Below are 12,325 nucleotides of genomic sequence, written 5' to 3'. Positions count from 1 at the left end.
TCCTAAATCCTCATACATGATTGGACTTAGGACATATCTCTTTCACTATGAGAGTCGTGTTCTTTCTTTCTACAACTCCATTTTGCTGTGGAGTTCCAGGTGCAAAAAAATTCTGTTTGATTCCATGCTCTTTGCAGAACTCTTCCATGATTGAATTCTTGAACTCAGTGTCATTATCACTTCTTATAATTTTAACAGAATCTTTGACCAACTTATCCAGCTGTCTGACATGATCAGTTAGAGTAGATGCAGTTTCATTCTTCTTGTGCAAGAAATACACCCAAGTGTACCTTGTGAACTCATCCACTATAACCATAGCATATTTCTTCTTTGCAATAGACATGACACTGACTGGACCAAATAGATCAACATGCAGTAGGTAATAAGGCTCAAGAATTGAGGATTCAGTTTTGCTCTTGAAAGAAGATTTTTCTTTGTTTTGCCTTTTGACGTGAATGACAAAGGCCATCAGAAGCAAATACTGATTTTGGCAGTCCTCTCACAAGATCTTTCTTTACTAGCTCATTTATGTTGTTGAAATTTAAATGAGAGAGTCTTTTGTGTCAATTCCAGCTTTCTTCAATTGATGCTCAACTCAACAGACAGATTGCAGAGCCATCAGAACTTGTTGAAATTTTGGCTTCATAAATGTCACCATGCTTGTAACCTTTCAGAACCACTTTGCCTGTAGAATTACTTACAACTTCACAGTGTTCTTTAAACAAATCCACATGATAACCTCTGTCACAGATTTGACTCACACTTAGCAGATTGTGTTTAAGTCCTGAGACAAGAGCTACTATTTAATGATGACATTACCAAGATTTATATTGCCATATCCCAGAGTTTTTTCAATGTTGCCATCTCCATTGGTTAGGTTCAAGGACCCAGACTTGCTTGGATCCTTTGGCATTTTTAAGTTTGTTAGCATTTGCAGCGGATTTAACTTCAGAGTTTATGCTTACATGCTGTTTATTAGAACTTATATCAGACTTTGCATTAGACTTTACACTAGAAGGAATTATACTAACTTTCTTCAAAGAAGGTTTTATTTGATAATAATCATAGTACAAACTATGATATTCCTTACAAGTATAAATGGAATGACATAAACTACCACAATGAAAACAAGGATTTTGTGGTTTAAACCTAACAGACTGACTCTTAACTCCTGAACTAGGAGGTAAAGAGTTTATATCTTTATTTTTCCTGCAAAAAGAAGTAAGATGGTTAGAGTTTCTACAGTTATAACATTTCTTTCTAGGAGCATTAGGAACAGGCATATAATTATTGCTTTTGTTCACACCTTCCTTTCCATTCCTATTTTTCCTAGCTTCCTTTACCTTGTTGACATTCCTAATCTCTTTCGGCTTATGCTTAAGCTGCTTCTTTGTCATTAAGCCTATGTTGACTTCAGCTGGTTTATCCTGTTTTAATTTATCAGAAGTTGACTTATCTTTGACTTCAGTCACAGACTCTTTCATCTTTTCAGATTCAGACTTTACAGTTTTTGCTACAAACTTAACAGGATTTACCTTTGGCTTAGCAGTCTGTTTAACAATAATTGGCTCAATTTGTTCAGTTCCTTTCTCACTTTTATCATCTCCATAACCTAAGCCCTCTTTCCAGTTTCCACTACTTAATAAATTCTGAGTTGTTCAGCCAGAGTTAGTCCAAGTTCTGATAATCTCTCTTTCCTTTTCTAAGTCATCTTTTAGAGATTCATTCAATTTTAACACTTCATCTCTAACAGATAAAGCATCATCTTTTTCTTTCTTAGTTTGATGAAGAAAAATTAACTCCTTTTCTAAATAATCATTTCTCTTTTTATAAGTAAGATTTTCAGATGTTAATCTTTCACATGTTAAAGTCTGATTTCTATAACTAATGACATGGTTTTAAGATATAATCTCAACTCAGTAATATCATCAGTATGAAAGGCATAAGTTGTTTGAGGTACCTTCAATTCAGCAGTTTCAGGACTTCTATCAGCATTTTCCATCAGAGCATAGTTCACCTCATGTTCAGAATCTGAAGTGTCTGTCCAGCTTTTCTTCTTTGTGACAAGTGCCTTGCCTTTGTCACTTTTTCCTTTCTTGCAATCAGGAGATATGTGGCCTCTTTCACAATAGTTGTAGCATTTGACATTTGAGTTGTCTCCTCTGTCAGACTTTCCTCCCTTGCCTTCAGACTTTCTGAACCCTTTCTTATCAGAACTTCCACTTTTCCTGGAAAACTTCTTGCCTTTTCTGAATTTCATGTAGGCTATCTTTGTGATACCCTTTACCATAAGAGCACACAATTTCATCATCTCTTCATCAGCATCTATTTCAGGTAAACTTTCAGTTTCTGAATCAGCATCATCAGAATATGATGACTCTGAATCAGACTTTATGATGAGAGCCTTTCCTTTGCCCCTTTTTGAGGCAACCATTTTAGGAGATTCCTCCTCGGCCTTAAGAGCAACTGTCCTTGACTTTTTTCCATGCCTCTTGCTCCTTTGATCCATCTCAAGTTCATAAGTCTTGATCATACCATAAATTTCATCAAGAGTAGTTTCAGTAAGGTCATAGTTGTCTCTTATGGTAGTAGACTTCAAATCCCAATCTCTTTCAGTAAGATCATATTCCTTGTCCACTAGTGACAGATCATTCAAGAGTTTGACAAACCTGTCATATAAGTCAGTTAATGACTCATCAGCTTTTGAGTCAAAGTGCTCATACTCTTGAGTAAGTATAGTCCTCCTATTCTTCTTGATTGCATCAGTTCCCTGGCATCTTGTCTCCAAAGCATCCCATATCTCATTTGCAGTTTTGCAATTAATTACCCTGTTTGACATGACATTATCAATGGCATTATGCAGCAAATGTCTTACCCTTGCATCCTTGGCAATGGATGAGATGTCTTCAGCTGTGTACTCACCTTTCTCCTTTGGTATGGTCTTTTCTGGTTGATCAGCAACTACAACATAGAGCTTGGTAGGCTTATATGGTCCTTCATTAATTCTGTCAAGGTATTCTGGATCTGTAGTTTCCAGAAACATAGCCATCTTCACTTTCCATATGGGATACTCAGAAGGTCTTAGTATGGGAACCCTAATAGTCTCATATCGACTGTGGGTTTGAGTCTTTTGAGTTTTTTCAGTTTCGGTGGGCTTGGTTGGAGTTTGTGCTTCTTCAGACATGATTGCTTGTATCTTTACTGTATGTGTGTTAACAGAAAAGCTCTGATACCAATTGTTAGGTCACACAACACTGTAGAAAGGGGTTGAATACAGTGTTTTCATAATCAAATTGATTTAACACAAGTATGTAACAAAGATCAAGTATATTGAATAAATTCTGTTACAATAAGAAATGTTGTTCTCTCTCAGTGATGAACAAATATCTCTAAGAGTTGCTAGGTTACAATGTATAATCTTCTCGATAATGATAACACATCTAGTGTAAACCCTAAGTCTGTGTTTATATAGTACACGGTTACAAGATAACTTCTAATTGATATGGAATACAATTCTGTCTCCTAAAATATATCAATCAGATATCTTCTACAAGTCTTCTAGTCTTCTAACTCTTTCCATGCATATCTTCTTTTATTTTAGTCTTGATCTTCTATTGTAAATCAGCTTCCTTCCTTATTTGTAAGTCTTCCCGCACTTAAGTTCTGATATGACCTTAATTTCTGATATTAAGTTCTGACTTCCAGTAAGTCCTGATTTCAGTAAAACCTGACATGTCATGTTTGTTAAGATTTAAAAACTAAACATGAATCATATTAGACATGACATCTCAAATATATCTTACATATTACGTGTTTCATTTTGATAATTGTTATAAATTAGACTATGTGCATTTTTATACTGAATGTTGTCGGAGTATGTTGTGTAACATTATGTGATATATGTTATGTGTTTTATCTTACATGCTTAAATTATGTTTTTGGAAAAGTTAAAAAATAATAATACTATTTTGTGTCGTTGAACGGTAGTTGCTTACTCAGTTTCTCTACTTATTCTTTTAACGTTTCATATTTAGTGTATGATCGAGTTTAATAGTATTGAAGTTCGAGATCTTAGATTTCGAGTAGATTAACTTTTAGACTGTCATTATTGGTTGCGTTTTTGTAATAGTATATTTTTAACTTAATTTTTAATTTATAAATCGTAGTTTATTTTAATTTTGATTAATTGATAGTACGAAAAGTCATATCGTTACAAATTTCATGATTGTTATCTAGCCAAAATCATTATGAATAATATGATCGTCATCGATTCATTTTATTTGTTCCTGAGAAAGTTGTACACAACTTTGTTGTCATAGTTGACAAATGTTCAACAACAAACATAAGGATGCATCCAGTAAAAAGGTGTTATATAAGATTTATATGACTTCCGGATGTAGGGCCAGATAAAGATTGAAAAGGTGGGTAATTTATTAACTCAAATACAAACATATGCTCACCCAAAGTGTTTATGAATTATCTGAATGATATATAATGTAATGGGATCGTTGTATATGTTATTATTTTGCCAAAATTACGGGCTTTTTCCAAAATTAAGTTTACCATCACGGTAAAGGAAAATACCATATTTTACCACAAGCGAAGAGGAAACAGAAAGAATCTGAGTAAAAAAAATGTGTGATAAAGAATTAAATGTTTCAAGCATTTCATAGAATTGAAAAGAAGAGCTAAGGTCGTCTTTCAATCATTTTTAAGTAAATCTAGCAGACTTTTTGAACTTCATGGGTTAAACAACAAGCAAATATAGAGCTTTTGAACTTCATAAGTTAAATAACAAACAAACATATTGGTGTTATCCATAGAAACTCGATGGTGCCATTAACATCAACGTTTAACCCTTGTTTTATTAGGATTGAAGGATCATATACACAAAGGACTTGCATATATTTATAACTAGCGTAGAAGCCCGTGCAAGGCACGTGTCTGGATCTGTACCATAATATTTTTGTAATTAAAACTTTTTAGCGTATTTTGTAATGTCGGGATGTTCTTGATAGTACTTGTACGAAAATCTCCAGCTTATTATCTGGTATCCACTTGGGGCTTCTGGTTCAGAAAGTCTCCTTTAATAAATTGGTATATATTAACAAAGTTTTCATATATACCCTTGTATCCGATGTGTGCGGATATGAATCTTGAATGTGGTTATGGATATCCTGCTACCAGTTCCAATGGTGATATGCCCAACAATGGTTAAAAGCTCACGTAGCTAGATGATGATATCTGACAACAATCGTAATCGTTACCATGAAGCTTCAGTGACCTTCTGGGAAGTAGCAATCAATTTAGTCATTTATTTCTGTAGTTGAACCCAAGATGAAATATGTACTCTAGTACATTGACAAAAATGTACTACATTATGGGTAGTAGAACTATAGAAGTATACTAAAAATCAAGACGGTAAACTTTAAATATACAATAGTGCCAAGTATGAATGCAGAATACCAAAATTAAAATTTGTGCTGTAAGACTTTTATGCGAGTGAAAACCACTATGTTGGATATATTTGAGATGTCATGTCTAATATGTTTCACTTTTAGTTTTCTGATCTTAACTAACAGGAAATATCAGTTCTTACTGGAATCAGGACTTACTGGAAGTCAGGACTTAAGGATATCATGACTTAGATTATCATAAGATAATATTAGAAGATGGATATCAGAACTTAAGTACTGGAGGACTAACAGTTAAGGAAAGAAGCTGATTTACCGGAAAGAAGATCGAGACTAATACAAGAAGAAGATATGCATGGAAAGAGTTAGAGGACTAGAAGAATTATATAAGATATCTGATTGCTATATTTTAGGAGACAAAAGTATATTCCATATCAATTAGAAGTTATCTTGTAACTGTGTGTCTATATAAACACAGACATAGGTTTACTCTATAAGAGTTACGATCATCGAGAAGATCATACATTGTAACCTAGAAGCTCTCGTGATATTTGTTCATCGTTGAGAGAGAACAGTTCCATTGTAACAGAGTTTATTATATCGAATACATCTATTTTTCTGTTACTTGTGTTTTAAATCGATTTGATTGTATTCTACACTGCATTCAACCCCCTTCTACAGTGTTGTGTGACCTAACACACAATGATATCCTACTTCACCTAAATACATGCAAGTGATATTAATATAGAACTATAGAATTTCTGATTTAATTAACTAATATAATAAAGTGAATGGTATGGAATTGGTAGAACTTCACGCATAAAAATTAGAATGTAATAAATATTGATATTATTACAAGATAAAACGAATGTTGATGTTCAGTAAATAAGTCCATAACATTCATCTTTTATCAGCTTAAAACACTGAATTCATTTATAATGCCAGAATTACTAACGAATTATTAGGCATCATCATGTCGTAACCTACTCTTGTTACTACATTATATGTAACTAAGACTAATTTCAACCCTATAGCGAATGTTAATATTGGGAATTTAGAGGATTTAGCATTTAAGAAGGAATGATATTTCCTTTACCAACAATAGTGAATGAAACAAACCTTGAGCCCCAGACACCTGCTTTGTCATTTACATAACACCTCGTTACATATTCCGACAGATATACTCTTAGAAGGAAAAATGTGGAAGTCACTATTATAGTAAGTGATATTAGCAATATCCCCTGAAGGCAACTTAACTAAACAAATATTAACTAATATATTTATATAGGGGCTACTCCAATAGAAACCAATTTAGAATGGAAACTAGAAATCAAATAATTTTTTTAAAAAAACTAATTCGAAATATAACACATATGGTATGCAAATCGATCGTTGAGAGATGTAGAAAAATATAGTGAAATCGGATTTTAAAAAAACTTACGGTTTGACGGGAAAATCAAATTAAAAGCGGAGGCGAAAAGCTGAAATTAGGTGTTGGAGGGTGCAGAGTAGTTGGGTGAGGTGATTTAGAGGACCATTAGATTAAATAGATCTAATGACTTAAATTGATTCCTATTTATATATACATAATACATACAAACAAAAAAATATATGTCGGGACCTCATAGTTAGAATAAGTCCAATCGTAATGTTAAAATAGCTATAACTATTGTTATAATTTGAGAACAAAAAGTGTTATTTGGTGCTAAAATAAAACTTATGATCAAATGGTAGACGTAAATGGAACCAAACATATCCAAATAAATTTATATTTTAATTACCTAATTTTAAAATATATAATTATATTTTTCACTATTACTTTATTAATGCATTTTGGCACTTGCATGTTTAGTTGAAAATTATAGTAACATCTATACTTAGTTTTATATTTGGCACCAAATATATAATTTTGTTATAGCACGTACTCACATAGCTTTGATGAGTACAACACATTTTTTAATGTGAATGAGCGAGGGGTATTATTGTAATTACAAAATAATTTAAAAAATTTACAATTTTGCCATTAAAACTACACTACGCACTCAGATAAGCCCCCTAATTACGTATTTGGGGACATTTTTCTCTTTGTTATTTTGCATCTAAGTTTAACATCTCATAGGAGTTGATTATTTTATTAGGGACTTTGGGTGCAATTATAAAAAATAGCACTCATTTTAGCACCACCGCTGTACTATCTATTAGTAATGTAAAGTTTACGATTCAAAGACCGCATTCAACATACAATATATAAGAAGATATAATGGCTATTTTCTGTATTCGTAAAATACTTAAAATTTAAATATGAGATAATTCAACCATGTATATAAAATAGCACAAGATTTAATTGGCTTTCCAATTGTACATTATGAAGTTTCGTGACATAACAATTATCTTGGTTGCATTTAACATACATTCAAAGTTAATATCATATTAAGTGATTATCTATACAAACTATTTACAATTTCAGAATTCATTTCTTCGTGATGCACGGGTACATGATGGAGATAATAGTTTAACCAAAAAACTTTCATCAGCACAGGTACACATTTAGCATGACTTCACTGACTAGTCCTCTTAAAGTTTAAGCTTAAGAAAACCTTAACAATATTTCAACTTTTAATGGGAAAAGAGAAATATTGTTGATGAATCTAGATGGGTACCTAATTATACGTAAAAATAACAACCCAATATTAAATGCTAGTGCAGCCTACAGACATGTTGTTGAAAACCATTTTAAAATGAGAGAGGTACCCCAGTAAAAATTGATGCATAATGCCAGAGATAAATTTAGGCTTGATGCACTAATATGATAAGTACACCACTTTTCTAAATTGTTCTCTATAAGGGGAACAATACTCGACTTTTAATAGATGTCCATCTGGCACCCAAAGTAAGTTCATTTACAATGACCCCTTTATATATTTTATTTCTGTTATTGCTCAATGGGAGTTATGATGTAATCCTGCATTTTGCGGAAATTCAGTCCACCAATGACAATACATGTAGCAGCCCTAGGAGGCGAACATTTGAGAAATGAGATCTATATACTGTTGACTGAGATAAATATTTTCAGAGTGTTTAGAGAAATAAATAATTTCATACGATTTTGATATCAAAAATTAGGCTCATGTGAACGCTGTCTGAGAGCAACTCCAATGGAGGATGTCAAGAGGGATGTCAACGCCATGTGACATGACGTGGCTTGACAACCTTGTTAGCACTCCGTTGGAGTTGAGGGATGACATGGGGGTGTCAAATGAGATGCCAACTTGGGGTGCCAAAAGTTGGCGTGCCAACTTCATTTGTGATTCCAATATGGTCTTAATGGTGCATAAAATATCATTTTTCTAATATATTTATATTAAGTATTTTTTTATTAAATTAATGAAGTTGACATCTCAGGGTGCAAACCATTACCAACCATTAGAGCGTTTTTTGAAAAAGGGTGCTAAAAATGATATGAAAGAGAGAGAATTTAAAGTATAATATTTTTGATTATATGGCGAATTTCCATCGGAGTTGCTCTGAGTCACCGGTAAAAAATTCAACACCAGCATGACAACTACTGTCCTGGAGCTCTCATCCCAATATATAGCAAGTATAAGAGATTTCAAATTCATTTTGTATCGGAGGTTAATAATTTGTGTATACCAATGTATAGCAAACAAATACTTAAGCGAGTACAAGACCAACAAAAACATTATGTTAAGTAAACAAGGAGAAGCGCGGAGAAGCGCGGAGCTAGAGTGTACAAAAACAATTTCAATACAAATGCGTGGTAGATACTAGGTCAATTCTTGATATTTCTTGAGTTGATTACAAAAGTAAACAAAGAGTAGATAAAACGCATTTCTCATTGATGAGTTGGTTTTTTAACAAAGTGTTTTGGTATAGCAAAGAGGGCTGCAAGTCCACTGGCAAAAGCTGAAACTGCTGCTACTGCAAAGGCAGGTGAATTACCTCCTCCAAATAGCTGATCCCATGGTCCGCTTACAACAGAAATAAATACCTGTTGATAGAAATTAACTGTCTGCCTAAATTACACTGAAGTGCATAGAATCAGAATGTTAAAAGACAGAGAAATCGTACCCGTGGAATCACAATAGCTAGATTCAAGACCCCCATTGATAAACCTGCATTTTAAAGATCATGTTGAGCACAAATGACACTTAACATCCAAGTCCTTACGTAAAAGCATTTACCGGCAAGAAAATCTACAATTTACCTTGGCCTAGTCCTAGTGACTCGATCTGTGTAGATATTAAGGCAAAGGGCACACTGTAAGTGATCTGCAGTTTCAGGGGAAAAAACAAGTTAGTTGGTTAAACAGATGTTACTTAACAGACTTAGGCACTCACCCTTTTCGACATGCCCTGCAACAGAGGTGAACTAAGTGCGCAACTACACAGCTTGTACAAATATGACAATGTCATAACCAGGTTTATAACATAAATTTCTCATTTTGCTATATAATAATGTTATGTGTATCAGAAGCGGCGTTGGGGGAGCGCGGAGTGAACTAAGTGTGCAACTACACAGCTTGTACACATATGACATACCCCTAATGGAATGCCAAGAATGGCAAATATTATTAGCGCTGCAATCACAAATCCGCTTGAGGGTGGACCTGTGCCATACTCCATGTATTTAACAATCAACGACACTATGATCATCGATACATAGCAGAGAGCCATGAGAATATTCGAGAGGCCCCAAATGAAACCAGAACCATATTTCTGACACAATTTCTCAGTAAGCAAGGAAGTAACTCCAACGACAACTGAATTCAACAAAAGACCAAATGCCCCCATTCTGACTCCATTACTGTAATTCTCGCCTTCTTTTGGATTGCCACCATAAATCTCTCGCCCCATCCAATCCGTATTATAGAAAAAGAACGGATACCATCCAATCATCGTCAGACTCATAAAAAGCAGTATCATCCAGACGGAAGCTGGTAAAAATCTTAATGTTCCAAACATTTCAATCAGAAAAGTTTCTTTGGCATGGCTTGATAGTTCAGGATCATCTTCAGGAACACGAGTATATTCGTGGCAGCTGGAAACTAAAGGCTGCTCCTGACCAGCTGATATGCATATATATGTTGTGAGTGCTGTAAAAACAATGTCAATGTAGAAAGCAGCTTTGAGGTTGGCACAATTGACACTGCATGTGGAGGTGATAGTTAATCCAAAAATTTTGTACAAGGCGCTGTAAGCTCCAGAAGCATATCCAAGAACATTACCAAGAGCCAAAAACATAGAAAAATACGAAAATGCTACTTGAGTCCTCCGGTGATCCTTCCCTAATAACATCAAGAAAAAAGCAGAAGATAAGTTTATGTTCCACTGCCACAAACAGGCAATCATTTCTTAATAATAAAGTAGAGAAAACTGGACCTGAGATTGTCCTCAGGGATCTAGCCTGAGTTTATAAGGATTTTTGTAATTTTAAGTAACCCCTTGTATTTACAAAAATACCCCTATTATTATATGAGGAAATCTTATAACCTCACGAACAACCCTGAAGACAACCTCGGGCACATGAGTCCCTAAAGAATAATGCAGAAATTCGTAAATTTATTCACCAGTGAGATCAGCAAGGAGAGCTCTGCAAGATCCAAGAGTGGAGTTGTTAGCCAAATCAAACAACCAAAACCCGAAAAAGAAAGCAACAATAGCCCTATTCTTGCTCTCCCCTTCATCTCCCAACAACCATCCTATATCTGCAGAATGGCCTATTACAACAACAGCCAGAATGATCAAAAGTACTTCGACAACAATAAAAGGCCTTCGACGACCAATCTTGCTAGTGCAACGATCACTCATGTGCCCAACCAGGGGCTGAACAACGAGCCCCGAGAGCGGACCACATAGCCAGATAATGCTGGCCCATGCATGAGGTATTCCGAGTTCTTGAACATAAGGTGTTAGCAGTGAGCTCTGTGCCCATCCGAATTGTAGTCCTGTGGCTATTGATGCTACTCCAAGGAGTTTTCTAAGGGGTATTTTGTGCATGTTTTTGTCTGCATTGTTGCTGTGTGAGTTCATTTCTGAATCACACACAGTTTGATTGTGTGATTACACAAGCACAAATTGTAGCTGTTCTGAATGTTATAAAATGCCATTGTGTTATAGGCAAGGTTTGGTCGGATTGGTTGGACATGACATATGTCAAATGTAGGAAAAAATGCACCGAATCCCAAAAATATATGTCAAATGTTGGATCAAATGCACCGAATCCCATAAATCAAAATCCAGAAATTATCAAAAATGCTACTGTCTTTAATTTTTTAGTGACTATTAATTTTTGAAAATATTTGTCAAAATAAGGTTTGCAATTCGAAAATAATAAAAGTTGCTTTTAATTGCGTTTTAGATTGCATGCAGTTGTATTTGGCTGCAAAAATCATATTATTCTCAAAAAATTTAAAAAACTACATCTTAAAAAATTAAAACTAAAAATATGCATTTTTATCAAAAGAAATTTTTAAATTTATATTTTTCAAAAAACCTCCAAAAACTAACCACCAACATAATTTAAGACATTGAATGCTGAAAAGTGAAAACACACAAGAGTAGAAATATATAGAAAAAAGTGTCTAGTAAGATTGTCTTGATAATTAAGGGTATATGGATGGTGAGACCAGTTAGGCTATAATTTGGGCCACAAATTTATGTATGTATATTTGGATTGACGTTTAGCAACCTCTATGATATGAATGGACAATGGTAATCTGGCAGATACCAGATACAATTAGTGACTTAGAAAAAGTCTCAAACACAAATTTATTCTAGAGAAAAATGTTGTACATATTTAGTGGGTTTACCCAAGTACATGTTCTATTTTAAGGAGAGAGTTGCAAGGGGGGGTTTACTTAGCCATATTCTGAAATCAGTATGAGTGGTCCT

The 12,325-nt window shown here is 34.1% G+C and overlaps 1 protein-coding gene across 1 annotated transcript; it reads right to left on the bottom strand.

Annotated features, from left to right (window-relative positions):
- Positions 1 to 9,156: 9,156 nt before the first annotated feature.
- On the bottom strand, positions 9,157 to 11,561 carry LOC141688969 (sucrose transport protein SUC4-like). Its single transcript, XM_074493123.1, has 5 exons — positions 11,002 to 11,561; positions 9,974 to 10,719; positions 9,640 to 9,703; positions 9,504 to 9,547; positions 9,157 to 9,423 (listed from the first exon to the last, which is right to left on the bottom strand). Exons 1-5 carry the CDS (start codon positions 11,462 to 11,464, stop codon positions 9,268 to 9,270), a joined length of 1,473 nt encoding a protein of 490 aa, XP_074349224.1. The 5' UTR covers positions 11,465 to 11,561; the 3' UTR covers positions 9,157 to 9,267.
- Between the last annotated feature and the right edge of the window lie 764 nt (positions 11,562 to 12,325).

Source organism: Apium graveolens, chromosome 10, assembly GCF_009905375.1.
Source record: "Apium graveolens cultivar Ventura chromosome 10, ASM990537v1, whole genome shotgun sequence".
NCBI lineage: Eukaryota > Viridiplantae > Streptophyta > Magnoliopsida > Apiales > Apiaceae > Apium > Apium graveolens.
This window is presented reverse-complemented; position numbering and strand designations above follow the sequence as displayed.

What these genes read in the sequence shown, in the direction of transcription:
- LOC141688969 (XM_074493123.1), bottom strand. Translation starts at nt 11,464, where the DNA reads ATGAACTCACACAGCAACAATGCAGACAAAAACATGCACAAAATACCC. An exon ending in TCTCCTTGCTGATCTCACTG is followed by an intron (nt 10,720 to 11,001) that starts GTGAATAAATTT and finishes TGATGTTATTAG; the next exon opens with GGAAGGATCACCGGAGGACT. An exon ending in TTCTTGGCATTCCATTAGGG is followed by an intron (nt 9,704 to 9,973) that starts GTATGTCATATG and finishes CTGAAACTGCAG; the next exon opens with ATCACTTACAGTGTGCCCTT.